We start from the raw sequence: 12333 nt of genomic DNA, 5'->3' as shown, positions 1-12333 counted from the left end.
TGGACAAGATAATTGCATGCTCCCCAGTATCTCTTCACGCAGGAATGCAAGGTGTCTGTGTAGACAAATGACTGTCCATCCAATTTTAGCCAAATGTGATTATCATACGCCAAACACTGACAAGAACAATTTATCTTGAAATGAACAGTTTATCTTGGGCCTACTGCTTCATCATTAACTAGGAGTTAACTTGCTTTGTGATGACAGAAGTCTCTAAAATTCCCTTGTCAAGCGGTATGGAATACTGATGTTACCTGGCTCATTTGCAGAGATCTCACACTTCACCAAACCAATTATGACCACACGAAACCTCCGAACTACTTATTCTAACCTAGTTGCCACTTTCTAGTTTTCTAAATCAAAGCAAAGTTCTCAAACACCTGAGTGCCTCACTGGGATGTTCTATTGGATTTGCAATTGTGTTCAATTTGATTATTTGAAATCAGTAGGTCACTTGAATACCATCGACTATCCTATTAAAAGATGCTGGTTACCACACATTTTTCCCCTTCTGCTTTTGTTTGGCAACTTAATGGTTCTCAATCTTGCTCCTGGTTGTTTATGGGGGTGTTTTATTTGCTGCCATTCCTCTCCCTTTTTCACTAGACTCTTGAATGATTTGGGAGTGCTAAGGTACCCAGTGCACTACCACCAAGCTCCCGATAAATATTTGTTGAGGATGATGACATTTACATTTTTTATGTCCTCAGAGTCTAGAATTTTGATTTGGACAATATTTTGAATTTTAGGGTTTAGATTGTTAGGTGTCTTAATGGGATTCTTGTTCAGATCTCTTCATATTCCAAGTGTAGCAGAAAATGTAGGTTACTATTTTCTTCAGCAACCACTAATGCTGAAAGAAAACAACAGTACATGCATGTGTTTCACCTCAAATTCATCATTTAACATCAGCCACCCCCATTTTGAGGACTGATAGTTGATTTGAAGGAGCCCTCTGAGAATTTGATTCCATAGCCCTTTCTAGGGCACCAGGTAAATCCTCCTAAAAACAGCAGCTCCTGTTCTGTCCCCTCCTGAATGGAAGCAGACTATTTGATTCCCATCCAGCCATTCTCAGGGAGTTCTTTTCTCAGAGACTCAAATGAGTGGTGAAATAGGTAATCCCAGAGCATTTGGGGGAACAATTTGGGGAGGAAATATGAGTTTTCTTTCTTTCGAATGGAATTTTATCAGTGTCAGGCTAGCCCAGACCACAGGAAGTTTACGAATGCCTTTGTGATGGCTGGCAGGCCGGGCGAGAGTCAAAGCGGAGGTCCGCACTTGAGCAGCAGACGCTGACTGAGAAGGTGAGTCAGTTTCTAAGGCCTTCTGGACTTGACTGGCAAGGAAAGCTGAGAGTAGGGACTATCTCCACAGCTGTCAGTGTGTCTCATGATGACATCCACAGAATTGTGTTCCTGAAGGTGATGCTATAAATGTCAGAGCCTAAAAGATCTTGCAACCATTTTATAAATCCACACAGGCACCTCAACCCTTAGAACTGAGTCACTTGTTAATATGTAAATGGTGGCTTCTCAGTCTATCCCCAAATAAAAATATCTTATAAATGTTACCAAACATTTAAAATAATCATAAAATAGTTTACGTATTTCATATTTGGCTCAGAGTTCTGATGGTGAAGCAAAGTGCAGCTCTTTCCCTCCCTCACATTCTAACTGGAATGTGGTCCTTATCAAAGCGTGGACACTGCAGGGGCACTGAGGCTGACATAAAACCTGTCTGCCACATTTTCTGATAAGGCAGGAATGTACTTTTCAGATCTTTTGAGCATGGTCTTTCTCATCTGTCGCAACTCTATTTCTTGACTTTGCTGGCCAAGGGGAAAAATACTATATTCTAGGACTTTTCTTTCAGGTTTATATCTCATTGGCTGTTGGTCCAATGTCTTGCTCACCCAACGAGAAGGCCAAAACACTGATGAAATGCCTTGCTCACTCAGTGCTCCCGGAAGGCAGAACTCATTAGCTGACTTGCCAGTTACCCTTGCCACAGACACTGGCTTAAAAGGCACCGAACAAGATTTCAAAACTGTAAGGTTTATCAGGGAGGAAGGGAGGGAGGAAGGGAGAGGGAGGAGAGAGAGAAAGAGAGAGAGGAATATGTATCTGTTGCAGAGAATCAGCTTCCAATTTCTCAGTGGAGGAGGTAACTTCATCTCAGCCCCCACTAAGTCCGGAACTACCCTTGGTTGTGATATCCCAGCCCTTAGAGAAATTTCTGCAATGACTGAGCTTCTGGACAGAATTCAGCCAGGCTTGAACCTGAGAAGAGATGCCCTGTGAAGTCCTTTTATGGGCAGCACCAAAAATCTGCCAGCAGGTATATTAGTTCTCCTTTCTCTCGCCAGCTGGAAAGGAAAGAACCATTGAAAGTTATACATAACTGAAAAGAAAATCAGATTGGTTTATTGCTTCTGCTTGTATACAGAGTTGAAGAGCAAGTTTGAGTGAGTGCCTGGAGTGGGCAGTGGATGAGGGGAATTATGAAAGGGAGAGGGATTCCTCAAGTCTGTTATTTTTAAAGAGATGGGGTCTCGCTGTGTTGCCCAGGCTGGTCTTGAACTCCTGGGCTCAAGCAATCCACCCATCTCAGCCTCCTAGAGTGTTGGGATTATAGATGTAAGGCACCGCACCTGGCCTCAAATCTGTTCTTGAGCAGTGGAGAGGAAAGGAGAAAGGAAGGGACCCACTGGCTAAAATAAAATACATTTTTAAGAAGGGCAACTCTCAGTGAGTGGTTGTGATGATCACCCTGCTAGGGCTCTTCCCTCTCCTCCTGGAGCTCCTCCCTTCATTCTCTCCTGTACTGCTGGGCCCAGCGTAGTGTGGAAGAAGAGTAAAGCTGAGCCAAAAGTGTTTTCTGCTAGTGCCCCGTCAATTTAAACACATTACGTTTGGAGTGTAGTTCTGCCTTTGTGTGAGGCTTTTATCTATGATGACATCCTGTTCTTGGACTCTTGATACTGTAAAGAAAGCAGATGCCTTCACTTCACGATTGCATACCTAAATTAAGATTTAGTACATTTCATTATGGTAATCCTCAGCACAGCCTCCACCCTGTGCAGCTACTGGATTTATAAATTACAGTCCAGTACAGTGGCAGTTGGGGCCCCAAATTACCAAAAGCCAGAGCCAGAAAATCTTCTTGGATTGTGCCAGTCTCAGAGTTTGCTCTTGATTCTGATTTTCTATGCTGGTATATGGAAATCATCTTGGACAGGTCTCCAGGGATTCCAGGGAAAGAGCATGGGTAAGAGTGGGTAAGCTTACCCACTTGGATATCTAAGTGCACGTTAGTTTGCATTTCCAAATCCACTTCTAATTTGGATAGTACACTTTACAAAGCTTATTAGAAAACTGGTCTAAAAGAACACGTTTTAAAGAGCATTAAAAAGCATGAAGAGGAGGCCTTCTAACCCCAATAGCAACATTTTGAGGTTTGACACAGCAAGAGATTTTTCTTTCTTTCAAAGAACATTATTTCTTTCTTTCAAAGGACAGCCAGCTCTCAAGAGTAATAGCTAAAAGAAATAGGGGAGCAATCCGACTCATATACAAGCTCCAAAGTTCATTGGAGATAAGCATTCCATCCTCTCCCCTTACCTAACCTTCTCTTACTTGCTCACACAGACTTAACTAAATTTCATCTCTCGTTTTTTCCCTTGACCACTCTTCTGGCAAATGGACTAATTAATAAGTGGTCAAAAGGCTGAAGAAAGAGAAGTCAGAGGCCAAAATAGGCCCAAACTTGATAACCTGTGACTGGAATATGGCAAGCTGGCCCTGTAATAACTTCCAGATGAATCAGGATATTTTTCAGACACCAGCAGGTGAACTGAAATCATTCTATTTGCCTCCCACTTCTTCCATCCAGAATTACTGATCTCCTCTGGGGCTGGTAAAAACAGCTAGTTGAGGTCTCTAGTCTCTGGCCATTCTTAGGGATGGTCATTTTATTCCTAAGTGTAACCCCTTCTGGTGTGACCCATGTGTTTTCTGCCAACTCTCCACAAAGAAGTCCAGGGGAAACTGTCTGGGTGGGACTTCTGATAGGGGACAGCAGGACCTTGGAATCTGTCACTGTGGATGAGGGGGGCAGGTGGTCCATAATGGGGAAAGGAGGACTGAATAAGATTAGGCTCTGAGGTCTTCCTGGCCTTGACCTGTGGAAAGGCTTAGAACCCCCAGATGGTCGCTCTAGTTTTGAAGAAAGAAGGTTGTCCCCAGATGGCTCTGTCTCTGACATGCGCTTTCTGCATTGCACTGTTGCGTCCTGGGTGGAGAGCAGGTTAGATGAGCCTGGTTCTGGAGAAAGGGTGGGACCCTCGCACATGCAGGGTGCAGTGGCATCCACTGGTGAGGACTTAACAGTTCCAGGATCTTGCTTTGGTTTTTCTTCCTTTGGGCTTTCCAGGGAGGAGGGAGAATCATCTTTGGCAAGTTTCTGAGTGCTCCCACTGATTGAGTTGGGTTCCTCTTGGCTCCTCTCCAGAGGCTGAACCCCACTCTCCCCTGAGCTCTGAGAGGGCAGGGGCTGTGGGATCTGGGTGTACTGAATCTTGGGAGGGATGACTGGGACCGCCCTGGCCTGGCACATTTTGACCATGAAGGAGGTTCTCACAGCTGACACACTCACAGGAGCTGAGTTACGGCGGCCTGTCAGTGCATGAGTAACAATGTCCAGGTCCTGAGGGTCCTGGGGGTCCTGGGAGTAAACCCTCCAGGGGTCTGCTTTACAATAAGATGAGGTCATCCATGTGACCTTTGGGTCTCCTGGCTCAGAGACCTGCATTCCAGGTGAACTAAATGAGGCCACATTCTCAAACCAGAAGAGGTCAGCAATGGGAATGGCAGGGTCCAAGTTGAGGGAAGAAGGCCTGTTTTTCCCTTTTGGGGGCCCACACTCTGTGCTCTTCAGCTGTAACTTTGTGGGGTGCTCTCCAGGTGAAGGGCTGTCCTGCATGCTGGGTGAACTCTCCTTGCTGCTCTCTGGCCCAGGAACATCACCTTGCCTAATCTGTGGCCTGCTGTGCCCCAGGTGTGTCCCCAGTTCCTTTCCCTCTGCTAGGCTGATGGGGCTGGTCTCTGCTGGCTTGGGTTGCACACCACGTGGTCCCTTCTGGTTGGGAAGAGCCTCTGCCCCTTTCAGGCCAGAGAACTCTCTGAAGGACCTCAGGGCTTTCTCATCCCACCCAGTAATCTCTCTCCTGGGTGCCTGAGGCTGAAGAGGGTCAGAATTCCTCTCTGTTTCAAGATTAGCACAACTGCTGGAGGAGGGAAACTCGAGAGTCCACTGGCTTTTAACCGTGGGTTTACTGTCTAGAGAATGGCTCTGGCGAAGGCTGGGCCTGTGGGAAAGCCTCTTCTCCAACTGGTGACCCTGAAGGCCCTGTACCTGGGCCTCGTGCGCGTCTTTCAGGGTGGGAGAGTGAAGGGGACTCGTCACCCACTGGGGTTCCTCCCAGGGCTCCACCATCTCCAGGCCATGCTGGGCAATGTCTGTCACAGTGTCATCTTCGTCACAGTCTGAAGGCTCCTGTACTGAATGGGTTACATTCTCCTCTCCTTGTGAGGCGATCTCAACCTCCCTGGTTGGGCCTGGAAGACCACAGCCTTTCCCCTCGGAAGCAACATTCTTTGAATTTTGCTTGTCACTGTGTCTTGGGGTGGCCTCCTCTCCCTGACAGAGGTTAGAGATCTCAGGGCTGTCTTGGGACTTCTGCTGGTCTATGTAGGGATTTATCCTCAATTTCCTGGATGAGTCTTCTCTCTCTGGGCTGCCCTTTGAAAGCAGGACTGGAGGTGACTCCTCCAGAGGAGTTGGAGGGGGAGGAGCAGGTGGGAGTGGAGGAGACAGATTCCCTGGGCCTCCTACTTCCACTGTTGCTTGTGGAGATGCGGTCTCAAACGGAACTATTTCCAGAGGAGCCAGGCTGGCGAGGTCTGGGTGCACGCCCTGCTCAGGCTCTGGCTTCTCTCTACTGGCTGCTGTGGAAGCCCCCTGTGTGCTCTGATTGGCTGGATCCCTAGTCCACACCTCCAGAGGGGAGGAGACTGGAGCCTGGAAGGAGCCACAAGGCAAGTTCCCAGAAGGCTCTGGGGGAATAAAGGGCCCCAGACTCGACTCAAGAATAGGCTGAATTGGGCTGGTCTTCAGAGCAGGAGGTGGCAACGATGAGAGCTCCTCCTCAGATTCAATGATTTTCAGCTCCTGTTGAATCTCGGGCCAGATCAGGACATTGGCCAGATCATCTTCATCCTGAAAAACATCAATAAACTGATTGTCTTAGAACCAAGTACTCTGGGTGCTGACATCAGCGTTTCCAGTGAGAGAAAAAGACTGGCAGCGCCAGCCTGTGCCAGTTCAGCAAATACAGGATGCAGCACTGATAATACCTGTGGCTATCTGAGTGCTCACCATGCACCATCACATACTTTAGCTGTATCTTGTGTAATTTTCCCAACAACTCTAGGAGATAAACACTACTATAATTACCCATTTTATAGACGAGAGGTCTAGGTTCAAATAGATTAAACAATTTACCTAAGTCATACGGCAGCACACCAGGATTGAAATCCAGTTCTGTCTGCACCAGAACGTTAAGTACCTAATCTCTATGCACTGTTGCCTTATAAAACAACAAAAACCCTGGTCTCATTTAACTTCAGGTTCACTAGAAGGCACACAAGGATGAGAGTCTTCCAGTGGAATGAAAATGTTAAGTCTTACCCTGACATCTGCTTTCCAAATAAGTAAATACAGTTCTTTTTTAATTTTTTTTTTTTTTTGAGACAGAGTCTTGCACTGTCATCCGGGCTGGAGTGCAATGGCGTGATCTTGGCTCACTGCAACCTCCGCCTCCTGGGTTCCTACCTCAGACTCCCTACTAGCTGGGATTACAGGTGCACACCACCACATCTGGCTAATTTTTTGTATTTTTAGTAGAGATGGGGTTTCACTATGTTGGCCAGACTGGTCTCAAACTCCTGACCTTGTGATTCACCCACCTTGGCCTCCCCAAGTGCTGGAATTAACAGGCGTGAGTCACCACGCCCAGCCTTTAATGTTATTTTTTGAGACAGAGTCTCGCTCTGTTGCCCTGGATGGAGTGCAGTGGTGTGATCTCCGCTCACTGCAGCCTCCACCTCCTGGGTTTAAGCAGTTCTCCTGCCTCAGCCTCCTAAGTAGCTGGGATTACAGGCCTGTGCCACCTGGCTAATTTTTGTATTTTTAGTAGAGATGGGGTTTTACCATGTTGCCAGGCTGGTCTCAAACTCCTGGGCTCAAGTAATTTGCCCACCTAGGCCCCTCCAAAAGTGCTGGGATTCCAGGTGTGAGCCACCATGCCCAGTCTCTTTTTTCTTATTACCAAGGAATACATATTTCACATGGAAAAAATTTAAATACGTATTAAAGGAAAATACAAAGACATCAAAATCATATATCCTTACTCCCCACAGATAACCACTGTTAACATGGTGGGAATTTCTTTGTTGTGGTTTGTGGAGCTGCCTGTTCTCCACCTTGCTTGCTGTCCTTGTCTCCCCTCAAGTCCAGCTTCCCTTTGTCCTTCTAGACTCCTCCCTTTCCCTACCTAAAGCCCAAAGCTATAGACAGGAAAGGGATGGAAGGAGGCCTGCTCAGGGCCAGAACAACTAATTTCAGTTTCTTTCTGTTTTTTTTTTTTTTTTTTCTTTTTGAGACAGAGTTTCACTTTTGCCACCCAGGCTGGAGTGCAGTGGCATGATTTTGGCTCATTACAACCTCCTCCTCCGGGGTTCAAGCGATTCTCCTGCCTCAGCCTCCCAAGTAGCTGGGATTACAGGTATGCGCTACCACACCCAGCTAATTTTGTATTTTTAGTAGAGACGGGGTTTTACCATGTTGGCCAGGCTGGTCACAAACTCCTGACCTCAGGTGATCTGCCCGCCTCGGCCTCTCAAAGTTCTGGGAAAGGTGTGAGCCACTGTGCCCGGCCCAGTTTCTTTCATTTCTTGCCTCAAGGCCTAATTGTATCTCAGGGCGAGCAGCCGGGGGACAAATCTCCACCCTGGGGTGGCACAGGCCTTTGTGAAAGTAATATTTGCTGCTGACCTCTTGCCCCTTCTCACCTAGCTCTAATCACTTGCTATTTCATATTAAAGTTACTTTTATGCTTGTCTTATTATTCCCAATGGACTGTGAGCTTCTTGAGGTCAGGATTGTGTTTATTCATCTTCGATTCATCAAGGCCAAGAGGTGCCCAGTATACTGTAAATGGGGGCTCCATAAAGGGTCTGCTAAACTGTAATGAATTCAGTGTTTTCTTTTGGATTATTTCTTTCACATATCTCTGTGGGATTGTCAAAATTAGTCTGCTTCTACTACACTGCATTCATCTGTGAACATTTCTATTTTGCCTACGAGACTGTGCCCTGCTTCAGAGCGGGGACAGCTTCATCTCTTTACTCTCCTCAGCACCTACATTAACTGAGCTCTTACTAAGAAATCAATACTGAGAAACCGTAAATTTAGATGAACAAATGAACATCTAAACTCCCTTCCACTTCACTCTGCCCTCTCGGTAAGTGGACCCACAGTGCATCGTCTTGCTCAAACCAGAAACCTATGAGGTGCCTTTGACGTTTCCTTCTTTCTCAGCCCTTTAATCCTTCAACAAGTCCTGTCCATTCTACCTTCTAAATAGTCATTGTAGTCCTTCATTTCTATCCCCATGGCCCCACACTAGTCTACACCTCCAGCTTTTCTCTCCTGGCTTACCACACACTCCCCTCCTGATGCATTGGTGCCTCCTTTGTTCTTCAAGCCGTTCTCCGCACAGAATAGAATGACCCATGAAAGATAAAATTCTGAACACCTCATATGCTTTCCCATTGCCCGTAGGTTAAACCCCAAATCCCTTCCAAGCAGTCCTGGCTCCTGCATCCCCCTGAGTCTCACTTTTTCCAGCCCGGCTATCCCAGCCTTGCTCCCATTCCTTGAATGGGAATGCTCTTTTCTACCTTGGATTCAAGGCACATCTTATTATTTCTGCCTGGAGGTCTCTCCTTTGCTCTTCCACCCAGTACCCCTTTCTTCCGTCTAAGTTATCTGCCTAAATATGCACTCTACAGAGAAGATTTCCCTGACCCTTGTGGCATGCCTCCTCCCTCTGACTAGGTTGGGTCCTCTTGCTATGTGCTCCCATGCACTCCATGCTTCCATAGCACACCAGGAATTACTTGTTCAATGTCTTTCCCCAACTAGGCTGTTAGCTCCAAGAAGGCAGGGATGGCTAAAGCCTTGTTCACTATGGTGATGCCAGTGTCTGGCACAAAGTTCATGTTAAATACAACTTTTGAATGAATGAATGAACTGATGCCTTTACTTGTTCCCTTGAATCCACCACTAACTTTAAGTTAGCAGCACTAACTTTACCTGCTTCTCAAAGCAATGCCATTCATTCCTACAGGGTCCTCCCTGTAAGAATTCAATCAATTCCCATATGAATCTCTTCATCTTTCCCCTTCAATAAATGCAAATAGATCTTATAGAGACCCTCGCTCAGCCATCCTGAGGCCTCCATGGCACCTCACTCTGCCCTAACTCCCAACACATGGTTATTCTGTGCATATCCTGAAAATCAAGACTCTGGAAGCAAGTTCAAAGGCATCCTCCTTTCTGGTACCCTCCTCTGGTCACAGAGCTGCCACCCAAATGCATGACTCCTCCTTGGGTATCCCTGGAAAACCTCCTCACACTTTCTATGGAAGGACATCCCATAAAAACCTTCTTGGAAAATTCCACCTCTACAAAGTAGACAAGGTTTAGTCAGCTCCAGTGTTGTATTTTAACTTCCCCAGAGCCCACGGGAGGAAAGAATGGATCCTGGAAATATTTCTGGTTTTGGAAATAAGTGTAGACAACTGCCCATCCAGGATGTCTGGAAGAAGAAGTCTGGGCTCTGTGAATGATCATGATATTTGGGACTGGGGTGTGACAAGCAGGTCTTGTGCTGCTTCTGGGATTGAATGTCATTACATTCCAGGACATGTTACTGGCTTATGGTGACCTCTGGTCAGGAATACTTAAAGTTGAGTCTGTACTAGGGAATCCGAGCAGTATATTTCCTCCCCATCCCTGCAGGACTTCTGAAAAGTCCACTGCAAAACAAATCTCAGACTTTCATTAGAAGTTTGTCTCTTAAAGTCCCTTTGGCAGAAACTGATTTTCAAATTTTTTTTTTTTTTCCAATTTACTTTACATTGTACCAAGAGCCCTCGGGAAAAAATAACTTCACCTGGCTGGAGCAGGTGGAGAGTGTACCTTACCATCTCATGGAGAAGGACAACTTCGGCTCTGGCCCTGGGGCTCTCCTGCAGGGTGCTGGACTCCATCTCACCAGCCTCTTGTCCCTCCTCCACCACCTTCTCTGGATTTGGTCTCTTCTCTAATTCATTTGAATTTTGAGAGCTCAAGGAGCTTTCTGGGGTTTTCTTCTCCTCCAGGTGGATGCCTGACTCCTGGGACAGGCCTTTGCTGCATTCCACTGTCCCAGGTGCTTCAGATACTGGCTTGGCATCCTCAAGAGCTGCCTTCTTAGGTACAGAAGCTGCAGTGAAAATGGAATTATCAGTTAAAGGAGGCTTCATTTCAAGAAAGACTGTCCCCAAACAGTCACTGTCCTGTCTCCTGGCCCTGCTTCAAGAAGGATGGAGGGAATTCCCCCAGCTCACTGCCCCTTGCATTTACTCTTTTCTTCTAGCAATGTCCTGGCCTCAGTTCCCAGAGTTAAAGATTGTCAGAGAAGGAAGGGACATCAAAGATCACCTAGTCTGGTGGTTCTCAACCAGGGACCATCTTGCTCCTACCGTTTTCTTCTTCCAGTGGACGTTTGGCTTGTCTGGAGACATTTTTTGGTTGCCACAACACTGGGGAGGGGTGAATGCTACTGGCATCTAGTGGATAGAAGCCAGGGATGCTGCTAAATATCCTCCAGTGTACAGAACCTGTCCCACAACAAAGACTTATCCAGTCTAAAATGTCAGTAGTGCTGAAGTTGAGACACCATGCTCCAGCCCAGTCTCTGACTTCTCAAATAGCTGGTCAGACTTTGAGAAGTCCATCTAAGTGTCCAAGGTTACAAAAATCTATTATTCACATCTTGCTGCAAAGATATCTTATAATTATGATTAACAGCTTCCTGTGTGACTCTTCCCAGGGGTTATCTCTTGTCAATTTGGATCTATCCAAAGTGATTAAGCTCTGTTCTTAAACATCTATGAGATCAGGAGTAAGCAGGCAGATCTCAAATTTGGTCTCTATTGCTTTGCATGAAGGAAAGCCCCGTTTCATTGCATAAAGCTGTTTCCACACTCTGGATTAAAGACTGAGCGAGTACCCAGGACTGTGCTCGGCACATAGCAGGCCCTCAAGAAAAATTACCATTTACAGTGGTATTAAAGAAACCTGGGTTCAAATGCTAATTTCTCAATGAATCTTGTAATCTTGGTACAAAGGCATCATAAGACTTGCTTTTCAGGGCTGATGTGAGGATAAAGTAGACAATGGAGACAAAGCATATAGCAGTGTCTGGCATACAGCACAAGCTCAGAAAAGTTTGTTGGTTAAGATTGGTTAAGACCAAACCACTCATTGCCATTGTTTACACTGGTGTCTTAACTCTGAGGTGTCTCACCACAAGGCCACCCCAGCAACTCAGATCTAGTGACAGCATCCTGATGTCTGAACTAAAATGCTTCAGAATTCACAGCAGTGGTATTTCCTTTTGCCCATCACTTTGTAGGCTTATTTCCTGAAATTCAGTTTTATCTTTGAATATGTAAAATATTTGCAGAGTTCAAAAGTTAAAACTACAGGTCATTCCTTGGTATCCACAGAGCAACTCATTCCAGGACATCCCCCCAATACCAAAATCCATGTGTGCTCAAGTCCCTGATATAAAATGGCATACATAGTATTTGCATATAACCTATGCACATCCTTTTGTATTAAATCATCTCTAGGTTGCTTATACTATGTAATGCACTGTAAATGCCATGCAAATAGCTGTTATACTGTATTGTTTAAGAAATAATGGCAAGAACAAAATCTGTACATGTTTAGTACAGATGCAATATTTTATTCTGGAGATTTTTGATCTGTGGTTGGTTCAATCCGTGGATGTGGAACCTTTGAATGTCAGGGGCCCACTGTATATAAAAAGGCCCCTTCTTGCTGGCCCAGCCACAGGTCTGCTCTTCTACCAGTCCCCTTGCCAGGCCTTGCACTCTTCTGCTCTGGTCCTCCCTGTGGTTGCAATCTAACCCCTTC

The 12333-nt window shown here is 46.0% G+C and overlaps 1 protein-coding gene across 2 annotated transcripts in view; it reads right to left on the bottom strand.

Annotated features, from left to right (window-relative positions):
- Positions 1 to 683: 683 nt before the first annotated feature.
- Positions 684 to 12333, bottom strand: part of ARHGAP31 (Rho GTPase activating protein 31) — a 128241-nt gene continuing 116591 nt past the window's right edge. For both annotated transcript variants that reach the window (XM_010357448.2, XM_010357450.2), the window contains exons 11-12: positions 10332 to 10612; positions 684 to 6279 (exon numbers count right to left, since the gene is read on the bottom strand). In XM_010357448.2, coding sequence (XP_010355750.1) covers positions 3862 to 6279; positions 10332 to 10612 — 2699 coding nt within the window. In that variant the 3' untranslated portion in view covers positions 684 to 3861. The remainder of the gene's footprint in view (positions 6280 to 10331; positions 10613 to 12333) is intronic.

The sequence above is a fragment of the Rhinopithecus roxellana genome, chromosome 1 (assembly GCF_007565055.1).
Source record: "Rhinopithecus roxellana isolate Shanxi Qingling chromosome 1, ASM756505v1, whole genome shotgun sequence".
Classification (NCBI taxonomy): domain Eukaryota; kingdom Metazoa; phylum Chordata; class Mammalia; order Primates; family Cercopithecidae; genus Rhinopithecus; species Rhinopithecus roxellana.
This window is presented reverse-complemented; position numbering and strand designations above follow the sequence as displayed.